We start from the raw sequence: 25,227 nt of genomic DNA, 5'->3' as shown, positions 1-25,227 counted from the left end.
CTGGTGTTTACAGAACTATATGAGACGCTCGAGAGGAACTGTGGAGAAGTCGCTTCTGAGGAAAACATAGAATTTTAGAATTCAAAAAATAAAGTTGTTCCCGTTCACAAATTTTAAAAAGATTCTGACTTTTCTCTTAGAATTCTACCAGAGGGTAGAAAAAGTATAGACAAACTACAATCGTAGGCAACTGTAAAGGGCGCTAAAAATAGACAACGTAACGGCCCCAGACTCTCAGTGCTCTGAGGTAGACGACCCGGGTGTACCACAGCGGGTAGGATGGGGCGTGGCCTATGCCTGAGCAGTAGGGGCGTGACTGGGGCGTGGCCGCTGCCGGCTGACCCTGAGGTTGGGGCTGAGGCCAGATCTCAGGGGGCGTGTCAGGGGCGTGACCGAGGCAGGCTAGCGGTGTGGGTGGGGCGGAGCCGCCTCGCGCCGGTTTAAGAGACTGGAGCCAGCCGGATTCTCCGACAGATTCGCTCGGTTTGCAGTCATGTCGCTCGCGCGCTGCGCTCGGTGGCTTGCCGAGCTCAGTGAGCTTTCCTCCGCTTCACCTCCTCCTAACGACCCTGATTCTCCACCTCCCAGTAAGCGGCTCCGTCTTGAGGAGCCCGGCGGTGTCCCTGAGGCGGGGTGGAGGCTGCCTTTGGTGCCTCACTTGTCTGAGGTGGAGAAAGTCTGGGAGTTGTCGCCCAGACCCTTCAAGGCGCTCCTTGTTCCGTATGAGGAGATTTTTGAAAACTCCACAGACTCGTGTGTGGAGAAATCAGTCAGTGGGAAGAAAACATGTAATCTGGGATGCCAAAATAAGAAGTTTGAGACGAATAGTTATTTGTGGTCTCTCCCCTCACAAAATTTTGATTCTGGTTTGAGGGCTTCCAGAAGGTCTTGTGAACCAGCACTGTGTGACAGAGAGGTTTTCGGTGTGCATTGCAGCGGTAGACCTGAAGCAGAGGCTGGTCAGCTGCCCAACGCCTTCTTACACGATGTACGTGGAGTTAAAAACGAGGACGGAAAAGAATATTTAGTCCAGGGGAGAGACAATGGTCAGAAAGACAATGATCACATAAAACAGACAAAAAATCAATTTTTAGATGTTACCTGTTACAAGGAAACCAAACCAACATTTCATGATATTAAGAACAGAGGTAAAGCTGACAGTGCTGTGCCATCAGATGAAAAAGAAAATAGCATTTCAGCATCTACACCAAAAATATCAAAATCTCAAAACCAGCCCAGCATGGAAATTGCTAAACCCAGCTATTTCAGAGATAGCTGCACAATGAGTATCCCTGAGTTTCCAGCTGGTTTAAACAGCAAAATGTCCCCTGTCTATTTAAAGGAAATAGCAAAGAACAAGAACGACAAAAATGAGGCATATGTTAGGGATTTCACAAACATTTACTGGTCCCAAAACAGACCTGATGTAAAGAAGCAAAAGTTACAGGATGATAAAATTGTGGATGCAGAAAATATTTTTTCTGAATGTTGTGAAAACCACCAGTCACTCAGCAACCGAAGTATTTGTGTGAGAAAAAAAGACTTGATCAGTTTACACGACTATAACCACTGTAGTGTCAAGTCTGATGTAAGAGTCACTGCAAAGAATTTCACTATTAAACTAGAGCATGCAAATTGGGAAGAAGCAGAAACATGCTTGGACAGTTACATATGTACCAGATTGGAAAAACCGCAGAGCAGGGACTGTAATATTAGACATATTTTGAGAAAAAGTGGGGAAAATTGTTGGATTATGGGTAATTCTGAAACTGAATGTGAAAATATGAAAAAATCTGAAGAAAAATTGAATTTGCAACAATTATTAGAAATAGGTCTTTTAAGCAAGGAAGATCGCAATATGAAAGCCATGAATGCACATGAAGGGCAATCAAAGCCTCTCATGGTGGGAACACTGGGTAGTCAAAAAGCTTCAATAAAATTTTTTTGGTTAAAAAGTAAAGGAGAAAATGGTAATATGCTAGAGTTGAGCTATTATACTACACAAAACGACTTTCATTTTAGCAATACTTTTGAAAGTTTCATCACAGAAATTTTTTATTTCTATAGAAGTATTTCAGGAAATCAAAAAGATAATAGAATTTTAACCTGGTATGAAATTTTGAAGTGTAAAAAGCAAATTGATACTCAAAATCTAATAACTGAGAATATGACTGTCAATAGAAAAAATGATATTTTAAGCATAAATTTACAAACCAGTGCTTCAGACCCTCAAAATGTTATATTGAAAACCAGCATAGCTTTACTTCTTAATCACTTTGACTGTTTAACCCGAATTGAAAATGATTCTAAATTAGAAGAGGAATGCATTTCCAAGTGGATAATATATATGAATTATCCAAAAAATGTTACAGTGGAAGGTCATACTGTATATCCAGTCAGGATTTTAACTTTTTCAAGACTATTAGAAGATAATATGGAACCTATGTCAGAGAAAAGAAGACTATTTAAAACTGAAAAAGTTTTTGAAGAGTCTGAGGAAAAACTTATCAATTCCTTTAGTATGACAACTAAAAATACACATTTTCCAATTTTTGAAACATATGAAGAAATTCCTCTTTTAATGGACTTTGATGACATGGATGAAATTTTTTTGACAAAAGAAATTAGTTACAAGAATATGAGTTGTCCTGAACAACTCATGAATGTGGAAAATTGGGTTCACTGTAGTCCTAAAACTGTTAAAACACATGTTAAGTCTGGTTCTCAACTCATACAGAACAACCAGAAACATATTAATAAAAACATTTATGGAATGAATGCACAGAATCAAGATTTAGACACTGCAGGAAAACAAAAGCATAGTAAGATCAGTAGATACGATTTTAAATGCGTACTTGAAGATTTTTTCAATATTAGGCAACAGGCTACACTGGCAAGCCAAGACACAAAATACAGTGAACAAACCAATCCCACAACTATAACTCAGGTGCTAAGTTTTGGGAACTTGCTAAGTGAAACTGAAGGAAAAAAACATGACTTAATTTTGAAGGAGGAAGTAAAAGTCACAGCACAAAGTTTAACAGACAGTTGCCAAGTGCATGAAGATATTAAGATAGAAAAGGAAGAGAAGAATAGTTTTTATTCAATGGATGGCATGTTTGCTGTGCTACCAGTTTCAGTGATGAGTAAGAAAGTTGATGTGGAAGAAACTAAATATGTTAATCAAAATAATGTAGCTGACAGAAATGAATATGAGAGTATTTTGCAAAAAAGTGAGTTAGCTAATTCAAAGCATTTTTATCCAAAGAATGATGCTACAGAATGTGTTAATCATCTATTTGAAACTCATTTGAGTGTAGGGAACAATGAAAGTTTTCAGGACTTAACTGCCAAGTGTTTGTCAACAGAAACTCTGACAATAGCAAACAATTTTGAGATGAAGAGTAAATTTGATTTAGTACTTAAAGAACTTCATATGTTCCATGAAATTAGTAAGGAAAATGAAATTCTAAGCCCTGTGGAAACCAACAGTGGCCAAGAAAATTACTTTGGAAAAAATAATGATGTTGAGAAGGTAAAAATGGAGATTAAAAAAGGTTTGAAAATGGGTACAGAAAACAAAATAAGTTCATCTCCTTTGCTCTGTGATACTATAGCAGGACCTAATATGCATAAAAAACACCAAAATTTATTTAAATGGAAACCGGTACCCAAAAATGGAGAACAGGAAGTTCCTAATAAATTTTGCTGTCAAAGAGCATCAGAAGAATTACTCTATTCTACTTCCAAGGAAGGTATGAAATTAGTTTTAATATTTTTTTTATGAAATTAAAAAAAAAAATACTGCTTTTTTTCCTCTGTAGGCCAAATATATAATTTTGGGAAAAAAGAAGATAAAATGTTAAGACAATGCTTACTGATGCATAGTATTTTTCTATAAAAGGCTGTTCAAACATTAAATAATATATTGCAGTTGAAGGTAACAAGTGATGAAATTTTTAAAAAGAGCTTTGAAAAGTCCTGCTTTATTTATCTATATATTAGGAGTCAATGGGAGGAAATATTTCTGAAAAAGCAAATTGTTTAGAGTATTAACATTTTATATAAAAGTTACTTTTTGCTATAACATATTGATCTTTATTTTCAGATTGTGAAAAATGTTCATCTAAAAGACCGGCTTTTTTCTCTGATGAATTTAAGGAGGGAGAATTTAATTACTTACTGAAGCGAGGTAAGATTTTTTTTTTTGGTTATTTTCTGTAATACTTTCTAAGGTTGTTATTGCATTCTTATATTTTTAACATAAGGAAAATATACTCAGCTTGTTAAAAATAAATAGAGAAATTGAATACTTTTGAAAACATTAATAATTTACTGATGCAAATTATAATAGTTAAAAATTGGCTAAAAATTAAAATGCCATTTAGAATGTTACTGGGAAATGTATTCTATAAAACTGTTGAAATATTTGTGGAGATGCATTGCAATAACTATGTGATAAGATAGCTGTTATGTATGTCCTATATACATCTACTGTATATAACATTAATTGACAAAACCAGAAAAAGCACTTATTTAAGTTGGATTTACATTGATGAGATGTTACTCCCAATTATAAATTTTCTTACCAGTGTTCTCTATCCTTTAAATGCTATGGGGCTCTTTATATGGACATTTTATGTAGTAATTTTGAAAAAAATTAGCATCATTTAGGTATAACATGGTTTAAGACTATGGCATTTAAACTTTTCATTACTATAAAAAATCAAACTAAAGAAAAGTTAAACAACTAACCTTATATTTTGCCTAAGGGGTCTATGATATCAGAATAAAACACTAAGTCTAACACCTAGTGTAACTTGTGGTACCAATGAGGGTCAGATGGGGGTGGGATTGAATTTAGGGAACTATTTTCTAAATGACTACTTTTTTGTTTGGTCAGAAATTGCTGGTATTACACAATAAGACTGAATCTAGAAAGAATAATGATGTAGGTGAAATATATTTACCAAAATACCTTCAGTCATGCATCCTTTCTCAAAGCCTTTCTCCTGGCTCCTTATCAGTAGAATGCTGTCCCTGGTACTTTTATTCAGTCACTTCAGAACTGCATAATTTCCTCTTTCCTTAGCTTACAATGAAATACTTGAACAATTAATCCAAGTCCTTGGAAGATCAAAAGCGCATGGGTAATTTCTTCTCCCCTGAATAAAGGGAATAATTGAAGGAACAATACTCTATGAGACAATAAGCAGGGTGGTAGAATGAGCTGAAAAAGAATAAGGGTTGTTTCTTCTAGGACAGGAAGAAAGGAAGAAACTGGGTTTAGGAACATATTTTGTGATAGAATAGAGGAAGGTTAAGGAGCACAAACCCATATTGTTATCATGATGATAATTGTGATAATGAAATGGATATTTGAGGCAGATTAAAGTGTGTGCCCAAACTGGAAAAGAAATGTTACATTTGTTGGAAATATCTGAACCCATAAAACTCTATTGTGCCTTCACAAGGAAAAGTGCCTCCTCCGCATGAACTATGAAAAATAGTATGTTAGGTCAGCCAGAATTGTTTAATACTATGTTAGGAGAGTCGTCTTGAATTCAATTTCAAAGTACATAAAAATGGAATGATCTTCCTGAGGCTTGTTAAAATCCATGTAAAGGAAAAGTTGGGAGATGCTGGAAAGTGGGGATAAGAATGGACTAACTCTGCCTAGACAGAGTGGGTGCCCGCTTATGCAGTGTGATTTTTTAAAGGTATTGGAAAACTCCTGATTGTGTTGAAATGTTTATGATACCTACCCACTTGTCATCATGATGCCTCCAATTAGTGTCTCCTACAAATATCTCCAGTGCATCCTATCTCCCTCTATTTCTCTCTCCCTTCTCTGATGTGGAAAAGGCAAGAACATAGTTTGAAATTATTTTGAGTGTGCTGTATGCCAGCCAGCTAGTGTGCCAGGAGCGTTATATATCACTGAGCACAAATACTTGTCTAACTTTAATGTATATATGTGCCAGCCAAAGAATGTCGCTAGTAATCTGACTCTACAAGGACTGAGTTGCTAGCCACTGACTTTCTGACATTTAACATACCCTGAAAAGCATTCAGTGCAGAGATCAGCATTCTGTGCTCTGGGAAAACTGGCAGAACAGGCCTTCAGATGGTTAGATATTTTCAGGAGAAAAATTGTGTGAACCCAATTTCTTGCATCTCCCCACATTTTGAAAACACTAAAATAATTAACTAAGATACCTGTTCTTCCTGACTAGCGGTAACCTTCTATTGAGGTGTGTGTTTGATTGCATGTTCTCCTCCAAAATCACATATATGCTGACCTTCTTCCTTACCTCTTCAGAGCAGTTCCTCAGAGCTATCTGAGAGGCTGTATCTTGGGCTGTGGTTCTCAGTAAGTCCTCAAATAAAACTTACAGCCTTCACACTGTGCATTTTTATTTCAGTTGACATACAGATCATCTGGGTGTCTTGTTAAATGATTCTGATTTCGTTGTGCAGTAGGCTCTAAGATTCTGCATTCATAACAAGTTTCTAGCAAATGGAGATGCTGCTTGTCCTTTGAATTGAGCTGCAACTTTGAGCTGCAAGGATTTAGAAAATATTTGAATTAGTATTATTTCTAAAAGACCACTGATAAGCTTTACGACTTTTTTTCTTTACATTGATTTCTAAAATGAACAATTTCTGGTATTATGATTGAATGTTTAGAATTATTAACCAATACAAAGCAGTAAATTAATATAGCAATAATAAAAGGGATCATAATTTATTTAATGAAAAGATGGAAAATCCAAGGAGACAAAGAAGCATATCCTTAAAACCACAATTTAATGACTGTTTAAGGTCAAGTGCCTTGCAAAAGGCCTGCTGTTAATATAAAGTGGTTCAGTGATTTCCCACCCTTTGCAAAATTATCAGAAGTATCTGTCATATTAGAATATGAAAGAGGAAAGCTATACTTTGAAAAAGTAATCAAATAGACTAATCATGGCTTTGTTCTGAAATAATAACTTCATGGTGAAGAAGTATACTTAGCATAAACTGCTGAAATTATCTAATTTATAGCCAATTCTCTAATTATCAAATTTATTAGTATATGATTCAACAATTTTAGTTTAGACAATCCCTTTTTATGTAAAAAAATTAAAAAATCTAGCAAGATATTTTTCCTCTTATTTTTATAATTTAATTTATAATTTTAATGTTGAATAAAGTATCATAAACTGACTTGTAGCTATTTTTATGTTTTTCCCCTATTTACATGTAGCTAAATTTTGTATTTTATTGCATTATTTTTTATAAAGATATACAGACTCAGTTTGATTCAAGTTAGTAGAAATCATGCTGTTTACCTTTTATCGTATTTAATGTTATGTTGATTACACTGATTTTAGTATAATATGCTATTGTATTAAGGTCTTACTAATTTATTAAAGCTTGATACATTTTTAGCTTTACATATATACCCTACCTACTGTTTTTTTTTTAAAGTACTTAGTTAGAGGTATTGTTGTATGTCATCAAGAGTAGTTGATCCTAGCTGTTTGATTAGTTAACAGATACACCTCCAGGAAATGTTTTGAACTTTTTAGAAAATGTTGATGTGATGTGAGATAGAAACTTCAAACTCAAAGCCCTCCATTGATAGATAACAGATCAAATACATTTATGCTCTATTAGTGGTAATAATCTATTAGAAGCCAATGCAGTCATTAACAATACAGCTTAGTAACATCTAATAGAAACAAAAACATAATCTTTATAGTCACTACATCAAGTTAACTTTAAAACCTGTGTAGTTTTTGTTATTGTTGTTGTTGTTGTTATTAAGTCAGACTGCCTGACTGGAATGCTGATTTTATTTAGCTGCTATTTTATGTTGAGCAAGTTGCTGAGTTTTCCACATTTCAAAAATAGAGATAGGATTAAGTAAACTAATGCATTCAAAGCACTTAGCTCAATGACTCAGTAAATGTTGCTAGGATCATGATTAGGAGTTAGTAAAAAATTTTAAGCATAGAAACTATGAGTGATTTTTACTTCCTTATATACTTTTATCATCTTATATTTTTAGGTAGTAATTTTTCATATGGAATTTCAAGAGTACTACCTCTTAAGACATGCAGTCGACCAATCAGAATTGGTTTGTCAAGAAAAGCTAAGCTTAAACAACTTCATCCCTATCTGAAATAAATATGTTACGAGAACTTAAAAGAAGATACTGGACTTTAATATTTCAAAACATTTCAATCTGTAAATTGTTTGTTTCTTTCTTTGGATAAATGCTTTCTTCCAGCTTGAGAGTTTTGGGCTTTCTTTATTATAAAATATGGGGAGGGTTTTGTGTGTGTGTGTGTGTGTATATGTATGTGTAAATTACTTAATTACCTTTAAATGTTATGAAATATTTCATTAGTATTTTCATATCATATTAACAATGTACACATTAAAGGCTTTTCATAATCTTATAAAACATGTCACGTTATTATTTTTCATGATATATGTATATAAAGCTTTTGTGGAGAATATTGATAGTGTTTATAGTTTTCTCTAAAGGATCTGTGACTCATAAGAAGGTGATGAACCACTGTTCTCATACACTCTCCCTATTTTTCAAGTGAAAAAAATAGGATAGGTAAATTTTTCAAGATCATTTAGTATCAGGATTAGGATAGAGGCACTGTCCTCTGTAGCAGTTTTTTTTTTTTTTTTTTCATTTTTCTTTACATTCACTTTCTAATTTTTGTTTCCCTCTCTAGAGTCTATCTTTGGCCCCAGAGCAGAATTGTGATCATGTAGTTAATACCTACTATTAATTTATTCACTCTTAAAAATATTTTGACATTTCTGTTACTGTGTTAGGCTCAATAATAGAATACATAAGAAGACATGTATGAGGCCTTGCTGTGTGGAGCTTACTTTCCATGCTTGAGGTTGGTAGAGAAATATAAGATACACATAATTTAAAGGTAACCATCACTAGAGAAATACATTTCAAAACACTTGTCAGAGAAATAACAATAAAGTGGGCTACTTAGCAAAAAAGTAAGAAAAGAAGGAAGCATTAAGAAAACATGAATGTGAGATGTGAGAAAGCATCATACAATGACAGAAGGAAGACTAACATATCAATTCACAAAATAAGTGTGACTTGATTAAATTATCCCATTACAAGCCAGGGTTCTCAGACACGCTAAAAACCATTTCAGATTCAACTCTATTAATTTCCTTCCCCTATCGTGTACTTTCCAACTTCCATATCCTGCTCCAATTTCTTGTTTTCCCCTACAGAACTCATCACCTTTTCACACACTATTTAATTTTTACCTTGTTAGAATGCAAGACTCTTGAAGGCAGGTTTCTTTCTCCTCCCCCGACTAATATATCCCCAGTGCCTAGAATAGTACCTACCCCTTGTAAGTACCCATACAATTTTATTTGAGTGTATGAGTGAATAAATTTCTATACCTGCTCATAATAGCTATTTCTTTTTGAATTCTTTATAGCTTTATGACCTTGGGCAAATTCTCATTTCTAAAAAGAGGATAATATTATCTGCAGCATCATTATGATGATTAAATGAGCTAATACATGTGATGTATTTATAATAGCTCTGATAGAAACTAATCAATAATGAATAACAGTTTACTGATACATAGTAACTATTCAATAATTAATAAGTATTTAGAATGTTTGACTTTTCCTGGAGTTTTTTTCTGTATCCCGAATTAGATTATCTTCAAGAGTATGTCTATTCCTTTGAGTCTCATGAAGATACTCCTTCAGCTTTTTTCTGCAAGGGTCCTCATCTTCCTCTTCCTTCTTTTTATTATTATTGTAAGTCTCATGTTGTATTTTTTTTATCTTCATACAAAGTAGACCTCATCACAATCAAGGTTTGCCTTCACAAACCTTGATCCTTTTCCCTATTTTTCTGTTGCTATGTATCAATATTAAATTCTGTTCTCATATCATTTTCTCTAGAGCAAATTCTTGTGCTTCCAATCTTATTCCTAATTTTAGGAGGCTTTCCAGTCTTATTCCTAATTTTAGGAGGCTTTTATATATGCCTTTAATCTTTCTCTAATAAATGGTATATAAACTTAAAACCACTACTGGTTCTTTCACACTCTTAACTGACTATGGGATAAGTTTAAACTCCTGGCACATACTATACTGCTATAGTGGTTTTCCATACTATTGCCCCATTACTACTTTGATCTGTAGAGCTTTTCTCATAAAAAATATTTGATGAGGATTACAGATCCCCAAATGGGAAACTTGCTTGTACTAGTGTCATTATTCAAGCACCCTTCCCCTCCAGTACCTCCTACTAAAACACACATATGCACACAAAAACAGACATCACCTTCCCCTTTCTGCCTAGTTCTATGAGTTCTTATCTCTGGAACTAGAAGGTTGGAGAATAGGAGGAATGTTACATTTTGGCTCTTTTGTTTTTGTCTTCATAGCCGGATTCGGGAGTGATGGTAGAAGACATTTTAAATTGAAATCCACCCTCCCTCCACCTTGTTTTTGTTTTTTTTAAATCTTTGTTCATAAAATGGAAAAGATTAGAAGAAAAATGTTCAAAGGATGAAAAGCCACGTCAAAAATACTTGCTTTTATTCAACCTTAGAATACATCTGTGTTATTTTAAAGTAACAAGCTTTTAGATGCATTAACAGTGAGCATGAGAAGAGAAGCAGAGCCTTCCATTTAATCAACTTGAAAAACTTATGTTAATAGTCAGTACCTTAAGTATACAAACTTCTGAGTTAATATTATCCTTTTAACTTTATTTAGTTAAGCGAAACAAAAAACAAAATATGTAATAAAGTTGATCTTTAGTTCCATCTAAATGGCTACATAGAAGTATTTATAGAGTCAGCCACCAGTTTGGGAAATTTTTCTAATTACACACACATTACATATATTTGCATAGACATACAATAGTTTGTGAAGGAATTTATACTACTAAAAATTATCTTTTGGGCTAAGGGGACTAGGATATAAAGGTATCAGAATAATTTCAAATTATATTTTTTCCACTTAGTTGTAAAATATATCATTTGAAACTATCCTTCAGACATTCCTATTTCATGTTTTTGTTGTTGTTTTTGTTTTTTTAAGCACAGGCTCGTGCTATAACAGCAAATTCAGAGGAAGTAGCCATTGAACTATTTAACCTATCCAGGCTATGGGAAAAAGAATAAATTTATGATCTAAAAGTCTCTGTAATTATAATGGTTTCTGTAATTTAATAAATTTTGTAGTTTGGAGTACATATAATTAAAAAAAGAAAAAAAGAAGTCTTGAGATCTCTTCCCTGAACTTGATTCATAGCACATCACAACTCTGCTCAAAACTTTCTAAAGACTTTCAGTTTCACTCAGATAAAAAGCTGAAATTCTTACTTCAATGTATAAAGGTATATGATGATTTGACCCTCTCAATTCCCTAAACTCTTCTCTACTACTTGCTCCTTGTTCATTCTATTGAAATCCCACTGGCCTTGTTTGTTGGATACATTAGGAACATTCCTTGCTCAGGGCTTTTTCATTTGCTTTCCTTTCCTGCAATGCTTATTCCCAAAATATCTGCCCTGCACACCTTTCCATAGAACTGTATACTCAGATGTCACTTTCTCAGTGTGGCTTTTTCTCTCTGTTAGTGTTCTGATGCCCCTTCCAAGCTTTTATCTTTTCTTCCTTAATACTTTGCTATCAACATACTATGCATTTTACTTATTTATCTTGTTTATTGTCTGCCTTTCCCACTAGATTTCAAACTCTCAGAGAAGGAGCGGCAAAAGTTTTTTCTGTTTTATTTATTACTCTCTTCCAAGTGCATAGGAATGGTGCTTGACATAATAAGTATTCAATAAATGTTAGCTGAATGCAAGAATCAACAGTATGAACAAGAGTAGATATGTCTTAAATGTATCATGTTGATTAAACTTTTCTCTTGAGCAGATAGTTCTGTGCCTCCTGGAATTTAAAGGTCTCTTCCCTTTTCTTTGCTATTCTTTGTTGCATTTTCTCCTTGTGCCAAAGATGTCAAAACAAAGCTTGAATCTTGATCACTTATTATGGATCTTTCTTCAGAAATTCAGTTGCTTAACTTGTCAGGATTTTAAATGACTTTCTCTCTTTTTATGAAAAGAAAAATAAGGTAAAACAAAGTAAAAGCATGTATGATTTTTAAATAATTTCAAAAACTAAATAATAAAAATAATTCTCAAAATTTAATGTCCTATCTCTTATCCTATTTAAAAATCCTTATAAAGTCAGTAAATAAATTAAAATTTTTGATTACTTATTTCCTTTTTGTTAGTCAAAAAACAGCTATTAGAGTAAATTTTTATTTATTTTTGCCTTTTTACTTTTATGTTTATCTTTAAATAATCTTTAAAATTTTATTTAGTTATTTAGTTTTGAAAAGTTAATATCCAGGCATGGCACAGGATGCAAAGGATAAAGAAAAAAAAAGAAAGAGTGAATATAAGTCTCTCACTTCCTTTTTAACATTCAGCAATCCAATTTTCCTTGATGGAGGAAACAACTGTTAACAGTTCTTTGCCCGTATATATTTCTATAAAACAATAATATTTTATTATTAATAAGCATATAAAGTATTCTCAGTTGTTGCCTATTTTATAGCTATTCTTTTTAATAGAATGTTTAATAAAGTCAATAATTTATGTATTTCAACATGTTAAAAATTTGAGATTAAAGGGAGAAAAAATATTAATACTAAAGAAACTGAAACTTGAAAAGTTAGATTGGTTTAGTGAATCTGAAATTTTGACTACAACTACATTAACTTTTAAAGCAACTTTAGAAATTCTGATTTTATCTTTCAAAAATATTCTTAATACCACTTTAACATAATATTCATTATTTTAATAAATATGATTTTATTGACATACTTAATTACATAATCCATGTCTCCTTCTTCTTAAAAGATCTTTGTGATTGATTCTGCTGCCTGACAAATTGTCACTTCAATTTCTTTCCTTTATTTCACTGCCCTACATACAGTAGCTCTAATTCCTACTCATTTATTTTGTAATCTTCCATCTATATATACACATATTCCTTCTCTTCTCTCCTCAGAGTCTTTATTATCTCTTTTTGTCCTGCCCTACCTCCTTTTACTAGAAAGAACACTGTTAAGAGTCACTGAAGGCTTTGGCCATTTTTCAGTTTGCATGTTTTTTATTTCTTTGCATTGCTTAGCTGCCTTGCATCTTGGAAACCATCACTTTGTGATAATACAGGACCTCTTATTTTTCTGACCATACTGTTTCTTTTGCTTTCTGATCTTAGATATAAGCAAACTCCAAAGTTTAGTCCATGGACTTCTGCTCTTTACTTCTGTATTGATTCCTTAGAAATCTCACCAATTTGATGGGGTCATCTATCATACTAAATCTGTGGTTTTGGCATCAAATTATATGTTTCTCAAATTCTAATGTCAATTGTTTAACAGTAATAAAAAATTAATATTCATTAAATGCATACTATGAGCTATTCTAAGTTCTTTACATATATTAAATAATTTAATCTTTAAATAACCTCATAGTCAGATGCTATTTCTATCTCTATTTTACATTGTGAGTTTAAATAACTTCTCTAAGGTCACAAAGTATTAATTGGGAGAATTAGAATTCAAACCCAGGCAGTCTGCCTCAGGGCCCAAACTCCTACCTGCTATCTTATACTGCTCTAATTTCCACATTGCTACAGGTCAATAACTTCAATTCATTATACCTAAAATCCTGCCAGTCATCATTCACTCTTCTACCTGACATTTATTCCATACTATCAGATCTGTTGCTTCCTTCTTCTAAGGAGTTTGCTGACCTATTCATCATTTTCCATTCTTTTTATAATGTGACTTGACCTAATATAACTTTCCAGGTGATCACCCAACAATTTCCCTACAGTTAAAAGATTCTGTTAGTGCTTCACTTTCTTCAACTAATATTTTTCCATTTTACTCATAATCTTTCCTCTCACAAGGTCTTCTCCTTTCTTGCCTGTTTAAATCATATCTATCCTTATGCCATAAACTCTATAATGCTTTTGCCAACTACTTGAACATTTTATGATTACTATGTCCCATGAATAACAATAGTGCTTTCTTAAACAACAATTTACTGTATAGCACAGGGAACTATATTCAATATCTTATAATAACTTATAATGGAAAATAATTTTAAAAAGAATGTATACATGTATATAAAATCAAATCACTTTGCTGTACACCTGAAACTAACACAATATTGTAAATCAACTATACTTCAATAAAAAATAGTGCTTTCTTTTAAAATTCCCTATAGAACATTTATTACACCTGTCCATACTATTTGTCTCTTCACCTATCTAAGCTTGTGCATTTGCATAATTTTCAAAACATTTTTAGTCTCTAAAGCCCTTTATCAGTACTCAAAAATATTTATTGATTATATGCTGAATACTAATATAACATTTATTTCATGATTTCTTATGCTTGGCTTTATATTTTTTATTGATAAATCTACTATGTTTATTGCTTTTTTCAGTTTGCAGAAGAGAATATAGCTGAATTCAGTGGGAGTTTTTGGCATTTATGTCTTTGGCTCTTTCTTGCTTACCCTGTCTCCTTCAGTATTTAGTGCAGCTTCAACACAGAGTCCAATTTTTTCCTTATAAGGCTTGTATAAATGCTTTTTAAGATGACTAACATCTACTTAAATTGATTTACACACTTATTTTTTTATTCTTAATAACATTGATTTTCAACAAAACTTTACAAAATCTTCTATGTACTTTTATCTATAGGCAAAAATGAATGTCTTATAAAATTTTTTTTTCTGTGTCTTTTCAAGTTTGCTTCACAATACCTTACTAATCTACTACTATACTAAATCTGCACTTAGAAAGATTATCCTCATCATTACTGTCATCGTCATTATCAGCCATCAAGTGCCTTTGTGAGCAGGACAACTTGCTATAGGACATACAGACTTAGTGTCAATAACTAAAGTTATTTGATTATTATTACAGGCCACTTATTTGCAATGGGCAAAAACAAAGGGTTCTTTTATAGCCTGCTGAGTGGATCAGAGTCTTCCAGCTGGCACTTCATTTTCTAATTGCTTTAGTAGCATGTTGCTCAAAAATTTTATGTATTTTCACAAAATTTGTTTACACATCTCAAATCTCTTCCTTTTTTTGAGTATGACAAACTACAAATTTATTGATAGAAAATTTTAATTTGCACATTGCAGAGTAGTACAGAAATTAGCCCAATGTGTAATTTTGTGTATATACAAATTTATATCTCTAAAATAGAAAATTCATATTTATTTTTTAACCTTTTATTTAATAATTAAAACTTTTTTGACAGGAAATAAATTTCTTGAAGTATTTAGAATGTCACAAAGTTGAAGTTGATCTAGAAATATTTTTGAAGGTGCTGTATACAAAGAAAGAGCAGTTTGGAGGTGATTACAGAGAAATAAAGTATAATAGCACCCAAAATTTATAAATATACAATGTCATAAAGTTCTGTAGAGCTGAAAATGTGTTTATCTGAAGAGATACAAACTCTTGTGCTAGATTAAAACTCCTGTTAAGAAATGAGAGAGCAAAGTTTTACAAACCATTAACATTTTTATAATACTAACTTCAAAAATTAATAGACCTTATTTCTTAAAATAGTCTTAGATTTACAGAAAAATTCAATTGAAAGTGCTGAGTTTCCATATACTACTATCCACTCTTCCTCCCCAGTTCCCCTATAATTAATATCTCGTATTGCTGTGGTACAAATGTTACAATTGTTGAACCAAAACGGATACGCTATTATTAACTGAAGTTTATAGTTTATTTTACAGTTCACTCTTTGTGATATACAGTCCTATGAGTTTTGTCAAATGCATAATGCCTTGTATCCACCATTACAATACCATACTGAATAGTTTCACTGCCCCCCAAACCTTCTCTGCTTCACCTATTCATCCCTCGTCACTCCCTGCTACCCCCACAGCTTCTGACACACAATCATCTTTTTACTGTATTTATAGTTTTGTCTTTTCCATAATATCATATAGTGGAGTCATATATTATGTATTTGCAGATTGGCTTCTTTCACTTAGCAATATGCATTTAAGGCTCTTGTAATCTTAACTTTTCTAAGCAAAGAATCTTCTAGGAGACAGCTTAAGTCTCAAATGTTTTAGGCTTTCACCTTCTATTTTCTTTTAGGGAAAAGGGCAGTAATTATAGTTCATTTTAAACTGTGGCTGTGTCCACCTATCAACTTCTGAAAGTTTTTCTCATAGATTTTCTTTATGGGGAGTCTTTAAAGGAACTACTCTGTCAACACTGGCAAAAGCTTCTCTTTGAACAGAGACATTTCAAAGCATTTTTAAGCCATGATAAAATAACTCCAAAGGAGGTTTTATCTTCTATTTTGTTAGCAAGAGCTGCTCTTCGGAGCCAAAATTCACCAGAGACTAAATGGTCAACATTAAGATGGGGCTATAAAAGTCTATGCTAGGCTTGGAAAGTTTCTACTAAGTGGAAATCAAAAACACTAATCAATATAAGGGAATATTTTAATGTGTTACTCTTGTGCTGTCTTGTATAATGAATGACCTGTGATGTGCTGCATGAACAATGGAATACTGTTAGTAATCCCAATTCTGTGACTATATGACTATTAACAACCATCAAGTATGTATTTAGACCCAGTAAATGTCTAGCTGTTTGCCAGTTACTGTGTGGAATATTGATGTATATATCATGGTTCCAGATTTAAAGAATATACAGATTTAGCTGACAAAATCGAAGAGGCAAAACCCATTAAATAACTAAATGAATAGTTAGATTTGAGATTTCATTCTGACTCTCTCTGCATGAACTTGAATATGTCATGTAGCCTCCTTTGGCTTTCAGATGTTTCTTCATTTGGCGTATTGTAATTACTAAAATAACTCCTGATATTCCGAGTTGTTCTGCAAATGAAACCCCCTGTGGGAAATAAAAGGAGAAATATCAAGAGGGAAAGACATTAAATGTAAATAACAAAGAATGTGTAGTATTTTTAGGTAGTTTAGCAACTTTTATTTGCTATTAAAGGATGATGGAAAGGAAAAAATAAAGATTAGGGTAGTGATTATCAATATCTTTCATGTATCTCAAATAAGAAGTATATGATCTGTTTCCTAACACATTCATTTGTTTATGCTCTCAACAAACATTTATTGAGGGCGTATCATGAGTCTAGAACTGAATAAATGACTTCATTTCTATAAATCCTCTCGTTTATAAAATTCAGATCATATTACTCATCATTCTTTCTATAAAGCAGCCATCCTTTTAAGGGAAACTACCCGTGGAACGGTTTGAGCCTGTTTAACTTGTAAGGTACTCTTTCTTAAATTCATTTCAATTCTGTATCATAAGAATAATTGCTTAGATTTTTTGAAGTCTGTTATGAAGACAATACTATGGAAGTAACCTGTCTTCCACACCTGGAAAAAAAAAGAGGTTTTAGCAGCTCTAATGTTTGTGATTATGGGGCTAGGGGAGGGGAGGGGGGGTTATTTGATTGATTTTCATGGATTAACAGATATAATAAACATGAAATGTTTAGCATAGCTCCTGATACATAGTAAGTATGTAATTACTAATTGCTATTATTACTGATATTTTAGAAAGGAGTTTTCTCATTCCTTATGTTATAAATAAAAAAGATTACTAATAGGGTCTCCTGCCCTAAGGATCCCACTTTTGAAGCATAGGCTGAGGAATATTTACCTTTATGCTTTGAAGTCTGTTACATGTTTTGAATATTTACTTTTCAATACACTTTCTTTATTAAGATACAATTCAACCACTATACATGTTTGGCCAATTTACTTTAACATGTAAAATGTTCTGTGCCAGGTTCTAATGAAGTCCTTTTACTATAAAACAAATTATTTCAAAGGATATGGCAGTTTTTTTATTGCAGTAAAATATAATAATACAAATTTACCATTTTAATTATTTTGGGGTATACATTTCAGTGGCATTAAATACATTCATATTGCTGTATATAGCACTTTCGAACTTCACTTTATTTAAAAATGTATTTTGCTTGGTTTTCCTTTTTTATCACAAGAGTGATAGCATAATTTCATAACAAAAGAAGGGGAAAAACACTCACTTTTGCAACTCTTTCTTGTTTTTGACTCAGACTGATTTTATGGTAGAATTCTTAGCTATGGCTAACATATTCCTATGTGTCTTTTAACTGCTTAGGAATTTGCTGGAACTTGGATATAAAGTTCCTTTGTGTAACAGCTTTTTCTTATAAAGACAGTATATTAAGGGAAAAAGTTTTAAATTGAGATAAAATTGTGAAAGTAACTGAGATTATACTTGAAATTTACAAAATACTTAATAATCTTTAGGCATAGAAAAATACTACATACTGGTAAATTTGAAAGACAGCATGAAATATTGTTAGATTAAAATAGATAAAACACATTATCCAGTTGAGTAAACATTCCTTGAGGATCTGATATATACAAAGCACTCGGCAAGTACTGTGGGATTTACAAAGATATGAAGTTTTAATCTAATTGAAGGGAAAAACATATTGATAACACAGAACAGAGTGAATAATCATGGTGTAGAGGTGCAGAAATTTGAAAGATTGATTCTAGTTGGAGAGTGAGAATTTATATGAGACATAGAATTTAAGCTAAGCCTTAAGACTTTTAATAACTATAGATTAGGGTAGGGCAGGGGAAGATTCTATTTAGAATAGCATGAAGATGAGCAATTTAGTTTAGCTGGAGATTTGTAAATTTGCCACTGATAAGGTTTTCATTTTATTATTTTTATATAAAATCATTGGGATTATGGATTAAAAAGAAAATATATAGAAGGACTTAATTCTCTTCTTATAGTGAAAAATTATTTCTTATTTTATATTTTGAAGTTTCTTTCAATTTTAAGAATTTGCCTTGTGTTCAATAAATTGGAAGATTAAAAGAGGTTTTCTGGGATAGGAAACATGATATTCTGGGATTTAGAGCAAATTAATTTTTAGTACTTTACACATTATAGCTCCAACTGAATATAATGAATGCTCTCATTTTCTAGTGATGCATATAGCTTTGGAGAAATTCTTTTTCTAAACAGAATTGCAGAATTGTAGCTAGTGAGTTTATTGTTACTATCCTTATATGTATTTGTATAGTTTTTTAGAGGCCTATAGTGCTTTCTATATTTTGCATCATTAAATCCTCTTATCAATATATTATCATCCCCATTCCAGATAATGAAACTAATATTTAGTTTAAGTGGCTTTTTCAAGTAAAGAGATTGTAAAACTGTATCCTAACACAGTACCTGATGCATGCATAGTAAATGCTGTCAAACTGAAATGAAGGCTAATGCTATTTCTATGAACTTCATAACTGCTGTCTGCTTTTATATTGCTTTTCTTCTTTCCCTCCTTTCCTTTTTCACTGAGTGCTATTGTATTCAAGACATCAGGCTAACTCCTTAATATGCAATGAATATCAAAATTGATTGCTCTTATGAGACTGACAACCTGGTTGGGGAGCTATAGAAGTCATACATTAAAAAGTTAAATACAAATAAAGTTAATTCTCCTATTTCTTATATCTTACAGACAAGAAGTAGAAAGGAAGAAATAAAAAAATAGTTATGTATCTAATCATAGTGCATAGTATCTTAACCTTTTAAATGTTAAAAAACATTTCTTCATATTCACAATCTATTTATGAAACTGTATTTTGAATTTTCATAACTTAGAGCGTTGGCTTAAAAAATATTTTAATGGAAAAGTTAAATTTAATTTCCTCAATTAAAAATATTTATTTTTTTATTAAACATTAGAGGCATGGCATGACACTGAGTTATATTAAGATTTATGGGCTCTTTATGAACAAAACAAACAACAAAAAAGAAGGAAAAAAAGTTCAGATCTTAAGATAGCACAAGTAATTCTAGCCACAGGAGGACCTTATGGATGAACTTTAACGGTTGTGGTACAATTGGTTAGGTCATTTTTCCTATGTAGCTTCTCTCTTCTGAGCATTTCCTATTTTTCAGTGCCATGTAAGATTTCTCAGGGCACATAATGGACTCACTATAGTAGTTTATTGCCCCTTGCTTAATTTCTTATGACCTTTAAAGTTAATCTTTCTCCCACTTATCAGCTTTCCTCTTGAACCCTAGAACTGTAACATTGACCTTTATATCTTATGCTGCAGTTTTTGTGATTTAAATTTGATCAAGTCACTTCCCAACCCCCAACCCCACCCCTTCTTCTCATCTTCAGTTTAAACTGCTTTGGTGCTATCTCATTTTTCCCAGGGACTGAAGTCTTAAACATGGTCTTAAATGTGTATTCTCATCTTTATTTACTTCTCTGGTCTTCATTTTGCTCTCCTACTGTTTTCTTCCTCTCAGCAGAGATTGCACAGGCTCCTCCTTTTGCTTGGAACTCTGTCCCCCCACCTTCCCTTCTTCACTTATTTAATTCCTACTCATCTCTTCCATTCTCATCATGTCTTGGGCAAATGTTCCCTGACTTCTGAACGAGTAAAATCTTCCTATTTTAATTCTTATGTTACCAAGTATAATTCCTTCCTAAAAGTATAATTTTATATTTATTTTTGTGATTATTTTACTGGTGTCCATCAGCCCACCTATCTCACCTATGAAATGGAGATAATATCTACTTACAGGGTTTTTGTGCAGCAAAAATTAAGTAACACTATAAACAGAGTGAAACTAAATAGGTGGTAGTTATACATATTACTATTAAATAATATTAGAACTGGAAGGTATTTGAGAGCATGTTGGCCACTGTTTCAAATGCACTTGGCTTTGCTTTTACTTTGGTCACTGCGCGGGTGACCACTTCTGTGCAGGATTTGACAGCCTTGCCTTCAGTGTAACCTGAGAGCACTTCATTTCAGGCTTCTCTTCACACCTCTCTCTTCCTGACCAGGGCTTCTTCAACAGCTCTGCGCAGACACGTGGGACCCTGCTTCACACTCATGCAAGTGTAAACCCAAAATGTGAGGCCTTTAGCACCCTCAGGGCCACCCTTGATTGATGAGGCACTGAGCTGATGAATAAATGTTTCCTTCCCCTTTTTGTTCTCTTTGTGGTTGCTCTGGGACTCCTCATTTCATGAGGCTTCCCCAAGATTCTGAGCACCAGTCACCCAAAGCAGTGACCAATTAGACACCATCCAGATCCTTCCAGGCTTTTTCTCCTCTATTTCACCCCTTTTGCTCTCTGAGATCATTTCCCAAATAAACTGCTTTCATAGTGGCTTTTTTTCTAGACTCTATTTTCAGGAAACCGTATTGGTGACACTTCTCATCTAAGAGATAGGGAAATGGAGGCCCAGAAAGGTGAGGTAACTTGCCAAAATTTGTACAGTTAGTGCTAAAGTCAACATTAGAAACAATACATCTTGATACTTTTACAGTGTTCTTGCCACTGTGCCATAATGTCTCTCCACATTATAGTTTGGCTCAGCTTATCAATGCTATTTATATGCTAACTGTTTTGGTTATTATTAGGGACTGTTAAAATATGACGGGGAGGCATATGCTAATAAAATGCATGGGTTTCTAGAATGCCAGCAAAAAACTGTTTATACCATGGTTTGAAAAATTATTTAAAGATTTTTAGGTGTTCAACCATCTGGAATGTCTACAAAAATATAAAACTATATCTCAATTTTACATTATACTTAAATATACTTATACCTATAATTGTACTTCTATAAGGTTTGAATAACAAGAAGTATTATTAAAAACTTTCACCAAATTTCTATGTAATTATATATTTCACAAAAGCTGTGGATCATTTTAAGACATGAAAAAACCATTGACTTTGGCAAAAATGAAATCACACAACAGTGCTCAAAGCTGTTGATTAAATGTGTTATTTAAAAAAGGATTTAGAGATAGTTCTTGAAGAATCTATAATAAATCTGACAAGTTAAGAGAAGGCAAAAATATATTGTTACTTTATGTGGTATTTACCTTGGCCTGTCTGTAGCATTACATTTTCCAGAAGTTGGAAAGAGCATGGTGTTCTTCTTCGCAGACAGATCTTCTGTCATAACCTAATTCGCAGTTGCTCTTAACGAAGTGTAAACTTATGCCAAGTGAGAGTTGATGCATTGATCCATGTTAATATTTGTAAAAATGCATGTGAATGCAGTGAGTGAGTCATCCTCGAGTTTGGATTACCGTGCTTAAAAACAAAAGTATCAGCAGGGTTTCTGCCTTTGTGAGCTCAGAAAAGCATTAAGCTTCAGCTTCTCTACCTCAGGAAGCACTGGATTAATACCTGTCATGCTGGATCAGGACTTATTTTCTGTCAAAGTGGTGGTTCTGTTCTAAGGAGAGAAGAGAAATGGAGATGGTATTGGAGACAGACATTAGGATAACCAGTTCTGAGGCATAGAGACTGGACTGCTGTGTTAGAAAGCATTTACATTTTCCACCCAAATAACCCAAGTAGGAGCAATTAATTGTATAGTTTTTGTTTGTTTTACTTTTACAGACTCAGGACGTAGGAAGTTAAATGATGTTAGTTTGAAAACTTGCCTCAGAATGGAGATTTTCCTGGTGGTGCTGGCCCATCCATTATCTCCAGGCTATTTACCTTGTCCTGAAGGCCCACTTAATATGTGACAAGAGCTTGTCTGTCATCCTAAGTAACCGGGACTTTATCTTAAGAATACTGGCTAGACAGTGGCAGTTTTAAAGCAGGGGAATGACTTCAGATATTTATATTACCAGTGATCAGGAGTTTCCAGGTGCTGGAAAGACAGTTTTGATGCTATTGCTATAATATAACTAAGAAATGATGAAAAACTTTACTTAGAAAGTAAATTCTTTTCAGCATTGTTGGCTTTTCCTCAGACAGTTATTGTTCTTTTAACTTTTATTGGCATTTATTCATTCATTCACTCATTCATATATTTATGGAGCATCAAACATATGCTACATTCTTACATAGCAAGAGGAAAGAAAAATAAGGATCACACAAAGACTGACCTGAGTATAGCGACTTGATTCCTGCCTAAAGGAAGATATAATCTACTGGAGGCAGTCTAAACTTTCTTTTATATTTATAGTTTCATACTGAAAAATAAGCACTATAAATAAAGAGCTAAGAGATGTGAATTCTACTTTTGCCACTAAATTTCTGAATCACCTTAGATAAATCACTTCTCTGGTTGTCAGTCTCCTAATTTGTAAAAATAAAGCCCTTGCAACTTCAAAATGCTAGGAGCTGCTCAACATCATTAATTACTAGAGAAATGAATGCAAATCCAAACCACAAAGAAATGTTATTTTACACCCACTAGAATGGTTATAATAAATAAGACAAGCAATAACAAATGTTAGTGAAGATGTGGAAAATGTGAATCCTCCTACCTTGCTGGTAGCAATGTAAAATGGTGCAGTCACATGGAAAATAGTTTGGCAGCTTCTTGAAAAGTTAAATATAAAATTATCATATGATCCAGCAATCCCACTCTAGATACTCACCCAAGAGAAACAAAAACATATGTCCACACAAAGACTTGTGAGTGAATGTCCATCACGTGAATGGGTAGACAAAATGTGATAGGTCTATATAAGAGAATGCTATTCAGAAGTAAAAAGGAATGAATTACTGGCATGTGAATGAACCTCAAAAACATTATTCAAAGTGAAAGCATCCAGACATAAGATTCTACATATTGTATGTTTCCATTTATATGACATGTCCAGAAAAGGCACATTTATAGAGGCAGAAGGTGGATTAGCAGTTACTTGGGCCTATGGGTAGGATGTGAGTTTAAATGGGCATGAAGGATCTTACTGGAGGGTGAAAATAGTCTAAAACGGACTTAATGACCATTCAGTAAACTTATTAAGAATCATTGAATTGTAAACTCAAAATGGATGAATTTTACGATTTGTAAAATATCCCTCAGTAAGGTGGTGTGAAATATGTTAAGAGCAATAGGAAATGGCCTCTGATTTCTTTGATAGTCATGCAGACAAGAGACAAGGCATAGCCAGAGTCAGCATATTTTCTGAATGTGATTTCTATATTCTTGCATAGAACCATTGCTGGAATTTTTACAATAATTTCGGTACTTCTCATAATGTGATTTGATCTGCTTTGCCTCAGACTTTAATATTCCACATCCATCAAGTCTTTGCCCAGGGGCACCATGTCTTCTTTCATTTTCCCAGAAGGATGAAGGAGATTTGGGATATAAGAGTTGGCCTGGCTTATTTTATGGAGATGGCTCTTCCCTGAGCATGAGCATCACTCCATTTAACCAAAGCTGCCTGCTTGAATAGCTAAGCAAATGTATACATAGAGATCTAGTACCTGCAAAGCCACCCAGGAATTGGTGCAAATTGTTTTTATATGTTATTCTCTTTAAACTGATTAATAAGTTTTATAGATATGCTTTCATTTTGATTCTGCTTCCCAGCCATTTTTTTTTCTCTTATACTGCCTTTCAGAGTAGATGAGATTCTGCACATGGCGCATACATAGTAAGTGTACAGTAGATACTTAAAGAAAAAAAAATAAAACACCACCATACCAAATAATAAAGAGTGGGCCTACAGGAAGTACACTATTACAAACTGGAAAGAGAAAGACAGGGAGCAATGCCTTCAAGAACCTGATGGGAAATAATGTACTACTTAGAATCCTATAATAAGCCAAGCTTTTAATCAAATATAAATTTACAATAAAAATAATTTCAGTATCAAATTTGCAGGAAATTTACCTTTCATGCATTTTTATTAGAAAGCTACTGGAGTATAGATACTAAATTTTTAAAAGGATCATAGGATAGAGAAAATCACGGGTCTATCATGGAATTTTCAAGAAGAGATCAGGATAATGGGAAAAGAAAGACCAAAGAGGATGAGTCTGTCACAGGCCTGGAGAGCAACCAGTCCAGAGCAGAGCAGGGGGGCTCTGGAGAGAGACTGTCAGGAAGAAAAGGAACTGATATGTTTTGAAATCCTTGAACATTTGAAAATTGTACAGTAAGTACATGACACATCTAAAGGGACGTTTGGATATAATGAATGAAAATATTCAGAAAATTAATCAAGAGAAGAACTGGCAATTATTAAATCCGTGTGGAAAGGGAACCATACACAAATAAAGGGATAAA

At 33.1% G+C, this 25,227-nt stretch overlaps 1 protein-coding gene and 1 long non-coding RNA gene across 2 annotated transcripts; one reads left to right on the top strand and one right to left on the bottom strand.

Annotated features, from left to right (window-relative positions):
• The first annotated feature begins 493 nt into the window (after positions 1-493).
• On the top strand, positions 494-8,179 carry RAD51AP2 (RAD51 associated protein 2). The gene is made up of 3 exons (XM_006191391.3): positions 494-3,755; positions 4,109-4,192; positions 8,057-8,179. The coding sequence occupies exons 1-3, from the start codon at positions 494-496 to the stop codon at positions 8,173-8,175; spliced, it is 3,465 nt and encodes a 1,154-aa protein (XP_006191453.3). The 3' UTR covers positions 8,176-8,179.
• Positions 6,044-23,814, bottom strand: LOC116668901. The gene is made up of 3 exons (XR_004326134.1): positions 23,802-23,814; positions 22,064-22,069; positions 6,044-6,177 (listed from the first exon to the last, which is right to left on the bottom strand). It is a non-coding gene; the product is annotated as an uncharacterized LOC116668901 (long non-coding RNA).
• Between the last annotated feature and the right edge of the window lie 1,413 nt (positions 23,815-25,227).

Source organism: Camelus ferus, chromosome 15 (assembly GCF_009834535.1).
Source record: "Camelus ferus isolate YT-003-E chromosome 15, BCGSAC_Cfer_1.0, whole genome shotgun sequence".
NCBI lineage: Eukaryota > Metazoa > Chordata > Mammalia > Artiodactyla > Camelidae > Camelus > Camelus ferus.
The sequence above is the reverse complement of the archived record's forward strand: the minus strand, read 5'-3'. Positions and strand labels throughout refer to the sequence as shown.